Source organism: Myotis davidii, unplaced genomic scaffold, assembly GCF_000327345.1.
Source record: "Myotis davidii unplaced genomic scaffold, ASM32734v1 scaffold243, whole genome shotgun sequence".
Taxonomy (NCBI): Eukaryota; Metazoa; Chordata; class Mammalia; order Chiroptera; family Vespertilionidae; genus Myotis; species Myotis davidii.
Genome location: NW_006295183.1, coordinates 753849 through 766844, shown reverse-complemented (window position 1 = coordinate 766844; position 12996 = coordinate 753849). Strand labels below are relative to the sequence as shown.

General features: G+C 47.8%; 2 protein-coding genes across 3 annotated transcripts in view; both read left to right on the top strand.

Annotated features, from left to right (window-relative positions):
- NUTF2 (nuclear transport factor 2) overlaps positions 1–10816 on the top strand; it is an 18390-nt gene extending 7574 nt beyond the window's left edge. Inside the window, 4 exon segments of the mRNA XM_006779406.1 lie at positions 5358–5485; positions 7970–8041; positions 8125–8223; positions 10787–10816. Coding sequence (XP_006779469.1) covers positions 5387–5485; positions 7970–8041; positions 8125–8223; positions 10787–10816 — 300 coding nt within the window. The 5' untranslated portion in view covers positions 5358–5386.
- Positions 10817–12733: 1917 nt separating this feature from the next.
- The window catches only part of EDC4 (enhancer of mRNA decapping 4), an 11195-nt gene continuing 10932 nt past the window's right edge, over positions 12734–12996 (top strand). For both annotated transcript variants that reach the window (XM_015567832.1, XM_015567833.1), the window contains exon 1: positions 12734–12996. In XM_015567832.1, coding sequence (XP_015423318.1) covers positions 12926–12996 — 71 coding nt within the window. In that variant the 5' untranslated portion in view covers positions 12734–12925.

Below are 12996 nucleotides of genomic sequence, written 5' to 3'. Positions count from 1 at the left end.
ATCGATGAGAGAGAAACATCGATCAGCTGCCTCCTGCACACCCCCCACTGGGGACGTGCCCGCAACCCAGGCACATGCCCTCGACCGGAATCGAACCCGGGACCTCTCAGTCCGCAGACCGACGCTCTATCCACTGAGCCAAACCGGTCTCGGCAGTGTGCTATTCATTTTTATCTTCAGAGCAGTTGTTGCTGGGAGTCCTGCCTCTCGAGTCCTTCCAGTTCTACCATCTGTTAGGTTAGTGATCTTGAGCAAGTTACAGTTAGCTAATCTCATTGAGCCTCATTTTGCTCATCTCTAACATGGATGTTGACTCCGGGTGTTAGGGATAAGTGCATGTAAAGCCCTAAGCACATTTCTATACCTAATACCCATTAGTGAAAATGAGATGTTACCAGTTGGGCACTGCTATTTCAAGTTTTGTTCTTGGAAATACTGACTCAGAATTTGAGGATAAAAATGAAGTTTTTCTGTTGCCTAAAGGGATCCCCTGAGCCAGTGGTTTTAGCTTGGGGTCTATGACTGAACCTCAGGGAGTGTAAGCACCCTGAAATTATTCAGAAGGCTGGGGCATCCTGCCGTGCAGGTTTATTGGGAGAGGTCACAGTTTTTGAGACATTCTTAGAGGGTCTTTGCACCCACAGAGACCTAACAGTCAGTGAAGGCTGATGCTCAGTGGGCAAGAGGTCATTGAGGTCATTTCTGCTCCTTGAGGAGCCTGGCCTCGGTCAGCCTGCGGGCTATTGGCGTGGTCAGCGGCCCTCTTGAAAGAGTTGTAAGAGAAGCCGTCATGAAGGTCAGTCCCTATCTGATGTGAGGCTGCCTCTAGTCCCTGACATTTTGTTTCTTTCCAGGCTGTTCTTTCTTCAATAACTGTATTGGAAACAAGGTTTAGGGCTTACTGACCATCCTGGCGAACATCCTCCCTGCCTGGCCCAGACCCCTCCCCTGTGTTTCTTGGAGATGGGAGGGAAGCTCTGCGACCTGCTTCTTTTTCTGGGTTTAGGAATGCTGCCTCCTGGCCGTGAGTTGAAAACTTTGTGGGAGGTTTAGAATCAGAAACTATAAGTCCTGTAATTTGCTGGGCCATGCTCTGTATAGGGAGGTTGGGGGTGCAGTAAGAACCTTTCTGGAATCCTGACAGCCCAGTATTTAGGTGGAGAAGTGTTTAGGTCAGGAGCCCTGCTTGACATTTTTAAATCAAAGGCCTCAATACACATAATTGTGTTTTTTTTAAATAATATCTATCTATATCTATATCTATATATCTATATCTATCTCTATATCTATATATATAGAGATAGATAGATAGATATAAACACTTTTTAAAAATATATTTATTGATTTCAGAGAGTAAGGGAGAGGAAGAGATAGAAGCGTCAGTGATGAAAGAGAATCATTGATTGGCTGCCTCTTGCACACCCCCTACTGGGGATCAACCCCAAAACCCAGGCATGTGCCCTTAGCTGGAATCGAACCTGGGATCCTTCAGTCCGTAGGCCGATGCTGTATCCACTGAGCCAAACTGGCTAGGGCTATAATATATTTTTATTAATTTTAGGGAGGAAGTGAGAGGGAGAGGGAGATAGAAACAGCAATGATGAAAGAGAATCATTGATTGGCTGCTTTCTACAAGTCCCACATTGGGGATTGAGGCTGAAACTTGGTCATGTACCCTGACTGGGAATCGAACCCATGACGTGCTGGTTCATTGGTCGACACTCAACCACTGAGCCACACTGGCTGGGCTCCACATAGCTTTGAAGGTTTCTTCTCACACTTTCTGGAAAACCCTGAGCTGTGCTCGGTGTGTTGCCATGGGTTTGCCCATGGAGTTGGAGCTCAACATTGGAGGCTGGGAAGGAGTCTGTCCCTAAATATGTGGAGATCTGAACAATGACTTTAAGGAAGAGCAGAGACTGACCAGGCAGATGAGGGGCGGGAAGACAACATGATGGGCAGGCACTTGGTGAGTTCTGGTATATTTGTGTGTGGAGCTGGATTGAGGTAGGAAAGAATAGCTGGAGAGGCAAAGACAGGTGTGGCTGGCCACCTGTGTTGCTTGGGGGTTTAGCCTTTAATTCAAAGGCTAGGATGGTGCTATAGGGGAGGGACGTGGCCAGCTTTGTTGTTTAGAGCTCAGGATACAAAGGAGCAGAAAGAAAGGCACTGACCTTGCCCAGCTGGGTGTGGTTCAGTGGTTGAGCTTAGACCCAGGAATCGAGAGGTCACTGGTTCAATTCCTAGTCAGTGGATATGCCAAGCTTGGTGTGCAAGGGGCGGCTGATCAATGATTCTCTCTCATCATTAATGTTTCTATCTCTCTCTCCCTCCCTTTCTCTCTGAAATCAATAAAAATATGTATTTTTTATAAAAGCATTAGCCTTGACCAGAGAACCCAGTGTCAACACAGTTGTACTGGATGAACTTGGAACAGGACTCCACACATCCATGAACCTGTTTTCCGACCTGTTAGCCAGTTGACAGTGAACTCTGACCACATGGCTATTGTGGCCATTACATGGAAATAAATAAGTCATGGTTGACCATGACGTTGGTATTGGCATCAGGAGCCCTGCTTGTCATTTTTAAAAAACATATTTTTATTGATTTCAGAGAGGAAGAGAGATATATATAGAAACATCAATGATGAGAGAGAATCATTGATCAGCTGCCTCCTGCACATACCCCCACCTCCACCCACCCACCGGGGACTGAGCCTGCAACCTGGGCATGCGCCCTTGACTGGAATCGAACCCAGGACCCTTCAGTCTGCAGGCTGACACTCTATCCACTGATCCAAACCAGCTAGGGCCCTGCTTGCCATTTTTAAAGCAAAGGCCTCAATCCACATAGTTTTGAAGGTTTCTTCTAACATTTTCTGGAAAATCCTGAGCTGTCTTGTTCTTCAGGAAGAAGAGTTCCCTCTTTCTTGCCTTGCCCCACCAGACCAAATGACTCTTCTGTCCCTTTACTCCACCCTCTTCACGCCACCACTACTTCTGCCAAGTAGTTTTTGTATAGCAAATTGTCACATCACTAAGAACAATATTGAGAAGGGAAAAAAACACTGACACACTTCCTCTGCCTCACTGACCCACAATGTCAGCACTTTTTTTGTCTTTGGATCATCTTCTAACCTTCGTCTCACCTTCCATCTCTGCCTTCCTAGTTTCCTGCCCTTTATCTCTTTTCCTTTCCCCAGACATTTGCTTCTGCTGTTTATTCTGATTAGCATATTCTTTCTCCGAGACCTTCCCTTAGGGCTGACCAGCCTTGCTAAGGGCAGGAGAGATGGCCCTCATTCATTCATTCCTTCAGCTATCCCGCTGCCCCAGAGCTCTCAAGGGCTGGGCAAGTCATCTTGCCTTGCCTCAAGTAATCCCCAGTTTGTGTGTAAGTACCCCTTGGAAACGTGACCAAGACAACACAGCTGGGACTAGCTCTTGGTCCTACGCTTTTCCTACTTGTTGATTTGTTTTTTGGCAGAGTGTGAACTGAGACATACCTTGTGTTCCTGTGTAACAGGCGTGGCCCGGTACAAGTTCTCTCCCCTGCTTATTTTAGACTTTCCTGGACATTTCTTAGTCATCCTACCACTGAGCTGCTATTTTTAGTGCCACCGCCTCCTAGGGGACCTAAAATAAAGCTGGCTCAGCCTCCTGGCTCCTCATTGGCTGGAGTGTTGGTCACAGGCTAGAAGATTGGCTGGATTGAGGATAAACTACTGTCCCTCTACACTGTCCCTCCTCACTGGCTCCTTTGGCCTTAGGTGAGGTCACAGGGACTGGAGTGAATTTGCACTTAACCACACTGAGCTGAAGGCTTGACCAGGTTCCTTTAATGAGGCTTCACAACCACTGGGTTCCACCTTCATTTTATTGGAGGAGGAGGAGGAGGAGGAGGAAGAGGCTAAGGCCCTGAGAAAGGTAGAGACTTGCATCACCTCCTACCACTATTAATGGTTGTCTGCCAGGGTTGAACCCAACTTCTCACTTCTTTGGTGTAGAGTCGTGTTATCAGGAGAGAGGGGCTGGCTCCTCTAAAATCAGACCACTATGGAACAACACATGGGTCTTCTGTCATGGGGTCCTGCAGTGAGATGTGGACCTCCTTATCCAGGAGGGGCCTAACAAAGCCAGAGTGATTCTCTCATCTAACACCCTGGAGGCGTGGTGTCTATAGCTGGGAGGGTGCTTCCTCTTCCCCTCAAAAATTAGAGAGGGACAGCCCCTTCCTAATGGAGGGAGCGTTGAGGGATGGGAGATTTGAAGAGATGAAATGTTTCCCCCACATAGCTTCCATTTCCCCTCCCCACATCCCTCATCTATTACTTTGGGCTCCCCTGAACTCGTCCCTATCTCTGAAGTAGGTAGGGGTCACCCCCATTAATGAAGCAATGCCCTGGAAAGGGCCAGGCATTACCTGGCCTCAAAGATGTAAATTGCCCCTTTAAGACTAAGGCGAGTCTTTTGCTGTTTTTGTAGCAAGTGGGGCCTTGAAGAGCCATCTTCCTTCCATCTCACTGGGTCTTCCTCCACCTGCCAGTAAAGCACTGGGGCACTGTTCAGGCCCTGAGGGCTGAGTCTCAGCAGGACAAGGAGGGAACCTGAGGGCTGTACTAGAAAACACTTTTCACACAGGCAACTGTAGTTGCTGGCCTGCAAAGTGGGAAGAAGAGCACTAACTTTTGCCTTGCAGGTTGGCGAGAGGATTAAATGAAAAGCTATGGGCCGAAACCGGTTTGGCTCAGTGGATAGAGCGTCGGCCTGCGGACTGAAGGGTCCCAGGTTCGATTCCGGTCAAGGGCATGTATCTGGGTTGCGGGCACATCCCCAGTGGGAGATGTGCAGGAGGCAGCTGATCGATGTTTCTCTCTCATCGATGTTTCTAACTATCTCTCTCCCTTTCTCTCTGTAAAAAATCAATAAAATATATTTAAAAAACAAAAAACAAAAAAAACAAAAAGAAAAGCTATGGGGAGACTGCTTAGCTCCTCCCTAAAGATCCATCCCCTTATTGGGCATTGAAGTACCTGTTCCTTTGTCCTGGCTGCACCCTCAGTTCCCATCCTGGGTGCTCCACGACCCTGGCACCTCTCTGTCTCATCAACCAGAGCTCCACAAAGGAGAGGCTGAGTCTGGTTCACCTCTGGGCTCCCACACTGGTCTGTACTGGGAGAGGTCTCCTACCTGTTCCCTGGGACCTCTCCATGTTCCCTGTGTGAACAAACCTCAGCAAAGGATGTCCTGCTCGAGGAGGCCGGGGAGGGTTGGGGGTCAGTGAAGAGACAGCAGCTGGCTACATCCTGGTCCGGCGGTACCAACGCTTTCCTCCCTGTCTTGCTGGTCTTGCAGGTTTCAACGAGGCTGGGTGACGCTCCAGAATGGGAGACAAGCCAATTTGGGAGCAGATTGGATCCAGCTTCATTCAGCATTACTACCAGTTATTTGATAACGACAGAACCCAACTAGGCGCAATTTACGTAAGTCACAGCTCTAGAAACGTGACCCCAGGGGATTAGTTCAGGTGTGTGTGGCCACTTTGTCCAGGTCACAAGTTCTGGAAGCCTTCATTGGATTTGGCTGCACCCTTCTGAGCTCCCCATGGGACATGGGCCTGAAATCTGGTCCAGCTACCTGGTTTACACATTCCCTTCTGTCATGTTCCAAAAAGTAAGGGTTCTGGTACCCTGGACAGGGTGTTCTAGGCTGGCCATCCATGGTTCTGCAAGTGCCAGTGTTCTAGAGCAGGTGGCAACAGACAGAGGCTAGGGCTCACGGTGCCTTCTGGAAGCAGCAGCCACGAGCGTCATCAGTGCAAAGCTGTGTTCTGGAGGCCCCAGGTCTGGCTTCCTTTTGGAGACCAAAAGTGCCTGAATGCTCATAGGAAACAAATGGGTTAACCCAGAGAGACTAGTATGTCCTTTGAGAAACCCTTCTGCGCAGCAATTGTTGGCTGCTATTTTAATGGAGATCACATATACCAAGAGCTACTTGTATTTGACCTTCCCAAGACTTGGTCAAAGAAATATGATTGATCAGGCCTTGCCTAGCAGGTCTGCCCAGGATAAGAGTGATAGGAGTCATCCAGCATAGCCTCAGAGCCTGACTGGACTGTGGCAGACTCCTGTCTTTCCCTCAAGAGTCAAGGTTCATTCAGAAATTTTGGAGAAAAGAAAGGGCTCTTACCAGTGGAGGGCCAAATCCAGCACAAATATTATTTGATTGTCATCATCATAGATCAAGAATTTAAATAGTGCCGAAACCGGTTTGGCTCAGTGGATAGAGCGTCGGCTTGCGGACTGAAGGGTCCCAGGTTCGATTCCGGTCAAGGGCATGTGCCTGGGTTGCGGGCACATCCCCGGTGGGAGATATGCAGGAGGCAGCTGATCGATGTCTCTCATCGATGTTTCTGGCTCTCTGTCTCTCTCCCTTCCTCTCTGTAAAAAATCAATAAAATATATTTTAAAAAAAAGAATTTAAATAAAAAGCTTGAACTAGTTTGACTTTGGGATCTTTGCCTTGTTGCTTCTTTATTTATTTAAATAATCTTTATTTATTGATTTTCGAGAGAGCAGGAGGAAGGGAGAGAGAAAAATATTGATTTGTTGTTCCACTTATTTATGTACTCAATGATTGATTCCTTTTTTTACTTTTTTTTATTGTTGTTCATTGGTTTATTCTTGTATTTACTTTGACCAAAGATCAAATTCCCAACCTTGGTGTATTGGGATGACCTCTAACCAACTGAGCTACCATGTCAGGGTGCCTTGTTACTTCTTTTTTTTTTTTTAATATATTTTATTGATTTTCCACAGAGAGGAAGGGAGAGGGATAGAGAGTTAGAAACATCGATGAGAGAGAAACATCGATCAGCTGCCTCCTGCACACCCCCCACTGGGAATATGCCCTTGACCGGAATCGAACCTGGGACCTTTCAGTCCGCAGGCCGACGCTCTATCCACTGAGCCAAACTTGTCAGGGCCTCGTTACTTCTTAGCTTCAGTTGGAGGATGCCTGACTCAGAAAAGAGTTAGCAAAGTCCTAAAAGTATACTTCATGTATATCATTTTATATAATCCTCAGCATATGGTCCCCTCTGAATATCAGAAAACTGAGACTTGGAAAAATAAGTAACTTGCGTAATGTCACAGCTGGTAAATAGCAAAGGCATTTTGAGTTCTGCCCCAGAAGGCAGTGGCAGGGAAGATCTGGAAGGGAGGGGCAAACCTAGTGGGTTGCCTTGGGAGGCCTTGTCAGTGTCCATCTCTCCTTGACCATGTGGGAGCTCCCATGGAAAGGGCCTCAGTGGAACTCAGCCTAAGCTCTATAGATGGTGATAACATAAAATGTTTTCAAATTATTTTTTTATGATTTCTCTGGAACTAGTGCTGATTGACCACACAGTAGGATGGCTTTTGGCTGAGCCTTGGCCATATATGGCTAACCTGGGGTTCATGTATATAAGAGGTCAAATGACTTGAATAAAAACTTCAAAATGGACTAGTTTAATAAGTTTATATATATTTTTTTAAAATATATTTTATTAATTTTTCACAAAGAGGAAGGGAGAAAGATAGTTAGAAACATCAATGAGAGAAACATCGATCAGCCGCCTCCTGCACATCTCCCACTGGAGACGTGCCCGCAACCCAGGCACATGCCCTTGACTGGAATCGAACCTGGGACCCTTCAGTCCGCAGGCCGACGCTCTATCCACTGAGCCAAACCGGTTTCGGCAGTTTATATTTTGTTAGTTTTTAGAGCCTGAGCTCTGGGACGATGGGGTATAATTAAAGTTAGTAGTAGTGTAAAGTTTAGAAGCTATCCTCAGTTTCCTTCGTTACAGGCAGGGAAACAGGCGTGAACTCATTCCCCCCCAAAAGATTTACTTTTAGGGTCTTTTCAGGACCTCAGGGATACTTTTGGTGCTCTGAGACCCTGACTTCAGGTTTTCTGGTTTTCAGATTGACGCATCATGCCTTACGTGGGAAGGACAGCAATTCCAGGGGAAAGCTGCCATTGTGGAGAAGTTGTCTGTAAGTAAGAGCCAGGGTGGGGCTGGCTGCAGGCATCTCCTTCCCTGCTGGCCCCAGCTCACTACCCACCCTTTCTCTTGCAGAGCCTTCCGTTCCAGAAAACCTAGCACAGCATCACGGCACAGGACCACCAGCCCACGCCAGATAGCTGCATCCTCAGCATGGTTGTGGGCCAGCTTAAGGTAATAGTGCTGCTAGGGAGAAGTGGGCAGGCAGAGGAGATTCCCACGCTCCTGCCTTCCCTGTGATGTGATCTGCCTATCAAGGGACACCCAGACAGAGTGACTGTCTAGAGTTGTGCTATTCAATATAACAGCAACCAGCCACGTGTGGTAATTTTTTTTTAATTTAAAGACTTGATTTTTAGAAAGAGAGACGGGGGGAAGAGAGAGAGAGATTTATGTGAGAGCAAAATTTTGACCTCCCCACGCCCAGTAGGGGGTATTGAACCCACAACCAAAGCACATGCCCTGACAGGAAATTGAACCATCAACCTTTCGGTACAAGAAGGTTGCCCAACCAACTGAGCTACGCCAGCCAGGGCCACATGTGGTCATTTTAAAATTACATTAATTAATTAATGAATTAATTATATTAAATAAGATGTAGTACCTCAGTTACACTAGCCATATTTCAAGTACTCAGTCACTATGGCTGCCTCTTGGACAACACAGACATAGAACATTTCTGTTATTGCAGAAAGTTCTCGTGGACAGCACTGATTTAGAGCCTTTTTGGAAAAGGGACAAGAGGTATAGGAGCAGGATGAGGCTGTGGTGCCAATCCACTGGGCCTTCATATTACCCCAAGGTGTAGGTGGGCCTTCTGTAGGCAGTAGATCTTGGACCAGCAAGCTGGGTGCCAAGTAGCAGTCCCTTATTGGAGTCCATGCTGCCACTCCCAGAGCTGGCTGCTGACTCCTCTACCTGCTGAGCAAAGCAGGCTTTGGGAACTTCTGCATCTCTACATTTTCCCCTTCTCCTTAAGACTGTCATCCTCAAAATCTTCCTGTGGCCCCTCAGCACCTCCAACCCAAGAACTCTCCCGGAATCTCCTACCTCTTGTGCTTTAGAAAACTGAAGCCAGATTCTTGGTTTCTAAAAAGCCTCTCTTCCTTCCCAAAGCGGAACAACCTTGACAAGGTCCCAGTGCCCTAGGACTATGTCATGATGCGGCTCAGAATAACAGTCCCTCTCCCTAAGCTAGCCAGAGTGTCTATACAAGGGTTGAGGGAGGGGTTCCCAAGGCTCTGTGGTGGACTCACCTGACTTCTGGTCGGGACTTCCCCATCAGTTTTTCCTGCCTGTCCAAGATGCCCTGCCCACACTCTATGCTCAAATAGGTCCTTGGGCCCAGCTGGTGTGGCTCAGTTAGTTGAGCGACATCCTGTGCACCAAGAGGTCATGGGGTTTGATTCCAGGTCAGGGTACATACCCAGGTTGCAGGCTTGATCCCCAGTAGGGGGCGTGCAGGAGGCAGTTGATCTCTCTTACTGATGTTTTTCTCTCTCCCTGTGCCTTCCGTCTCTCTCTCAAAAAATAAAAGTTGCCCTAACCAGTTTGGCTCAGTGGATAGAGCGTAAGCTTGCAGACTGAAGGGTCCCAGGTTCTGTTTTGGTCTTGAGCATGTACCCAGTAGGGGATGTATCCCTCTCCCTTTCTGTAAAAAAAAAATCAATAAAAAATATTTTTAAAATATATAAAAGTCACTAAAAATATATTTATAAAAAACAGACCCTTAGGACAGCGGTTCTCAACCTGTGGGTCGTGACCCCCTTGGAGGTCGAACGACCTTTTCACAGGGGTCGCCTAAGACCATCGGAAAACACATATATAATTACATATTGTTTTTGTGATTAATCACTATGCTTTAATTATGTTCAATTTGTAACAATGAAATTGGGGGTCACCACAACATGAGGAACTGTATTAAAGGGTCGCAGCATTAGGAAGGTTGAGAACCACTGCCTTAGGAGGTCCAGGGGGCCCAGTGTCCACTTTCCCAGGCTGGGCTCCGTAAGCAGTGCCCTTTTCTACATGGTTTCAGGTTCTTCTGTTTCTGTCCATCTCTCAGCCATCAAAAGACTGATTTGCTTCCTTGCAGATAATTCCCAGAAAAACCAGTGATGTTAGAGACAGCACTGATTAGTAATTAGCTGAGCTCCTACCTCATCCTGGTCTGCAGTTTAGCTGGAGGTCTCTTTTCTGTTTTCAACAGATCACTGATGGCGGTGCTTTGTGTTTTTCCCCTAAAGAGCTGTGATCATAGCAGTGTGAACTCAGTTTTGAACCTTTTCTCATGTATTTGGACACAGTCATCATTAGCAGTTGCTTCTCCTGATTGGATTAACTGATGCAATCCGTTAATGAAGGGGTAGTATGAAGGCCCAGTGGTTTGGCACCACAGCCTCATCCTGCTCCTATCCCTCTTGCCCCTATACCTCTTGGCACTAAGAGGGTTTAGTTTATAGATAATATAAATTTAGGAGGCGAGCGCTGTATAACTCTTTTAGATTGGTCACTTGTGCCCAGAGTCATGGGCTTAGAGGCAAGTGTGTTCTCTGTTCTTTTGCTGTAGCTAATTGGGGAATTGTTCTGCAGTTTAAGTGCAAATAGCAGTGTGAGCTGCCATATATAAGCCTTTATGTGCTCAGTGCAGTATTTCATACATTGAAGCAATTCGCATTTGCGAGTATTCCTTGTCTCTACATGGCCCCCTTGCTGAATTATTTTTCTCTCCTTACAGGCCGATGAAGACCCCATCATGGGGTTGTAGTGTGCATGATGTTTGGACTCTAGACTAGTTACATCTGACAGGAGAAGTTTGTGTTGTACCAGCGCATGCCTTGGAAAGACTTAAGTAATGCAAAAGGTTGTCTTTTTTTTTCTTTTTTTTTTTTTTAATCTACTGACAAGTTGCTCTAGTAACCCAAAGAAGTGAAGGAGAAAGCAGCTGCCTCACCGTCCAGATATTGATTTGTTCAGATGTTTCAATGCCTCATGATACAATAAAACCACAAAAATTTTCTTAACAGTTCAAATTGTTTTAATTAGTTTAATAGTTGGCTGGGCATCTATAACTACCCTGCCCCATTGGCTGTCTCATGTGTCACTCTCACGTCTCTACCCCAACTTAGCAATACCTACTGCAAGGAGAAAACTGCCGAAGCAGCATCCCCAGCTAGTTTCTGTCAGAAGCCCAGGGCATAGTGTTGCCCTTCCCAACAACCCACCTGGTCTTGGGACAGTGAGCTGCAGACAGGGAGAGCTCACGCCTGGCCTGAAGTTTCCCTTGCACTGAAGCCTCTGCAGTCAGTTCTGATACCTCCTGTGACCTCTACACTGGTTAGGGTCAGGGCTCTAGTAACAGGACAGGTGACTCAGAATCCCACAACATGGAGACGCCTTGGCAAAAATGGCCCATCAGGTTCAGACCCTCTGAGCAAAAGTTTGAGGGAGAGGGGCCTATTTTATCCCCAGAAGGGTTAGGATCACAGGGTGTCCCCAAGCCAAGAACAGGGCAGTTCAAATCCTATACTACCTGCTTCGAGCAATGTGGTACAGTTCAGATCGTGTACCACATTGCTCAAAGGCAAGTGCCTATAGATACAGGCCTGGTTGGTTGGAGTATAGACTTAGAGCTATGAAAGAAGGCAATCTGAGTGAGGGATTTGTGCTCCAGGATTTCTCACCTTTCAGACCTTTCTGCAAGGCATCTTTAAGCCTATTCCCTTCCTCACACACAGCTTCTCACTGTCTTCAAATCCCTTACCTATTGGGGCAGTTTATGCTCCTCAGTTTTGGAGACAAAGGCGCCTTGCCCATGGCAAATCTAGCCCTGAGACCTGGTGGCAAGGTAGCAATCACAGGCTAGAACCAAACCCAGGACTTGGGCTGGTGCCCTGTTAGAGGTTTTAGGATTGGTGAGGGCACCACAGCTATGCCTGACATGTACCCCCCACCCCCACCCCCACCTTTCCCTTTACTGAATGGAGGCCAAGGACTTTCTCAGATGCCCAGATGTTGCCTAGCTATACTGGGCACAAGCTGGATGGTGTGCTGTTTGAGAGGAGAGTATCAGGAGATTTCAGTGGAACTCGTATCTAGGCTATGTATTTGAGGGGTGGGAGAGAGGTAGGTGCTTGCCTCTTAAACCACCTTGTATAAAATCTGCAATACAGCTTCTTCCATGTACCTGTGCCTGAAATGTCTGCAATAAAGAGGTCTTTGTAAACTGGTTTCTTTCTTCCTGCCTGAGGGTACTAGGTTGGGCAATGGGGTGCTGGAGGGCTATTAGGGAACAATGTGATGTTTTTGTGGGGCTATCATGATCTTGTAATTCCTTGGCCTTTTGACATCCTGGGTCCCCTCATTTCCTAAAGAGGAAAGCGAGGCACCCGCTAATTCAGCTTCTTGTTGGAGAGGTCTGACCACAGCCTGAGTGGTGGAGTTGACCCGGTCCTAGGCCCATCATGAGTCCATGCCTTGGGAGTGGGCATGGACCCGGCGGGATATCCTGAGGCTAGTAGGTCTTTCTTCTGCCTCAACCCTGCGAGACTTTCAGGCCCCCGCTGGCACTTCGGGGGGGTGCGGGGGGAATAGCGGAGGGAGACGGCTTCTGAAGGAGTGAGGCGTCCGCTCTCAGCCCGGAACCTTTCTTCTCTAGTCCGTGCAGATTCCGGGAGGCCGAGGTTCGGCAGGCCGGAAGTGGAGGCGGTTGGTGGGATTGCAGGGGTTCAGGGGCTTGGTGCGGGCCGCGGTTTGTGCGGGTGGACCCATTGTAGTGACCGGCGTGCCGCATCTGGTCCCTGCGCGACTGTGTTCGGCTGGTGCGTGGCGGCAGCGAAACGAACGCGCCGCGTACAGGGCGCTTGTGGCTGGGCCTATGGCCTCCTGCGCGAGCATCGACATAGAGGACGCCACGCAGCACCTACGGGACATTCTCAAGCTGGACCG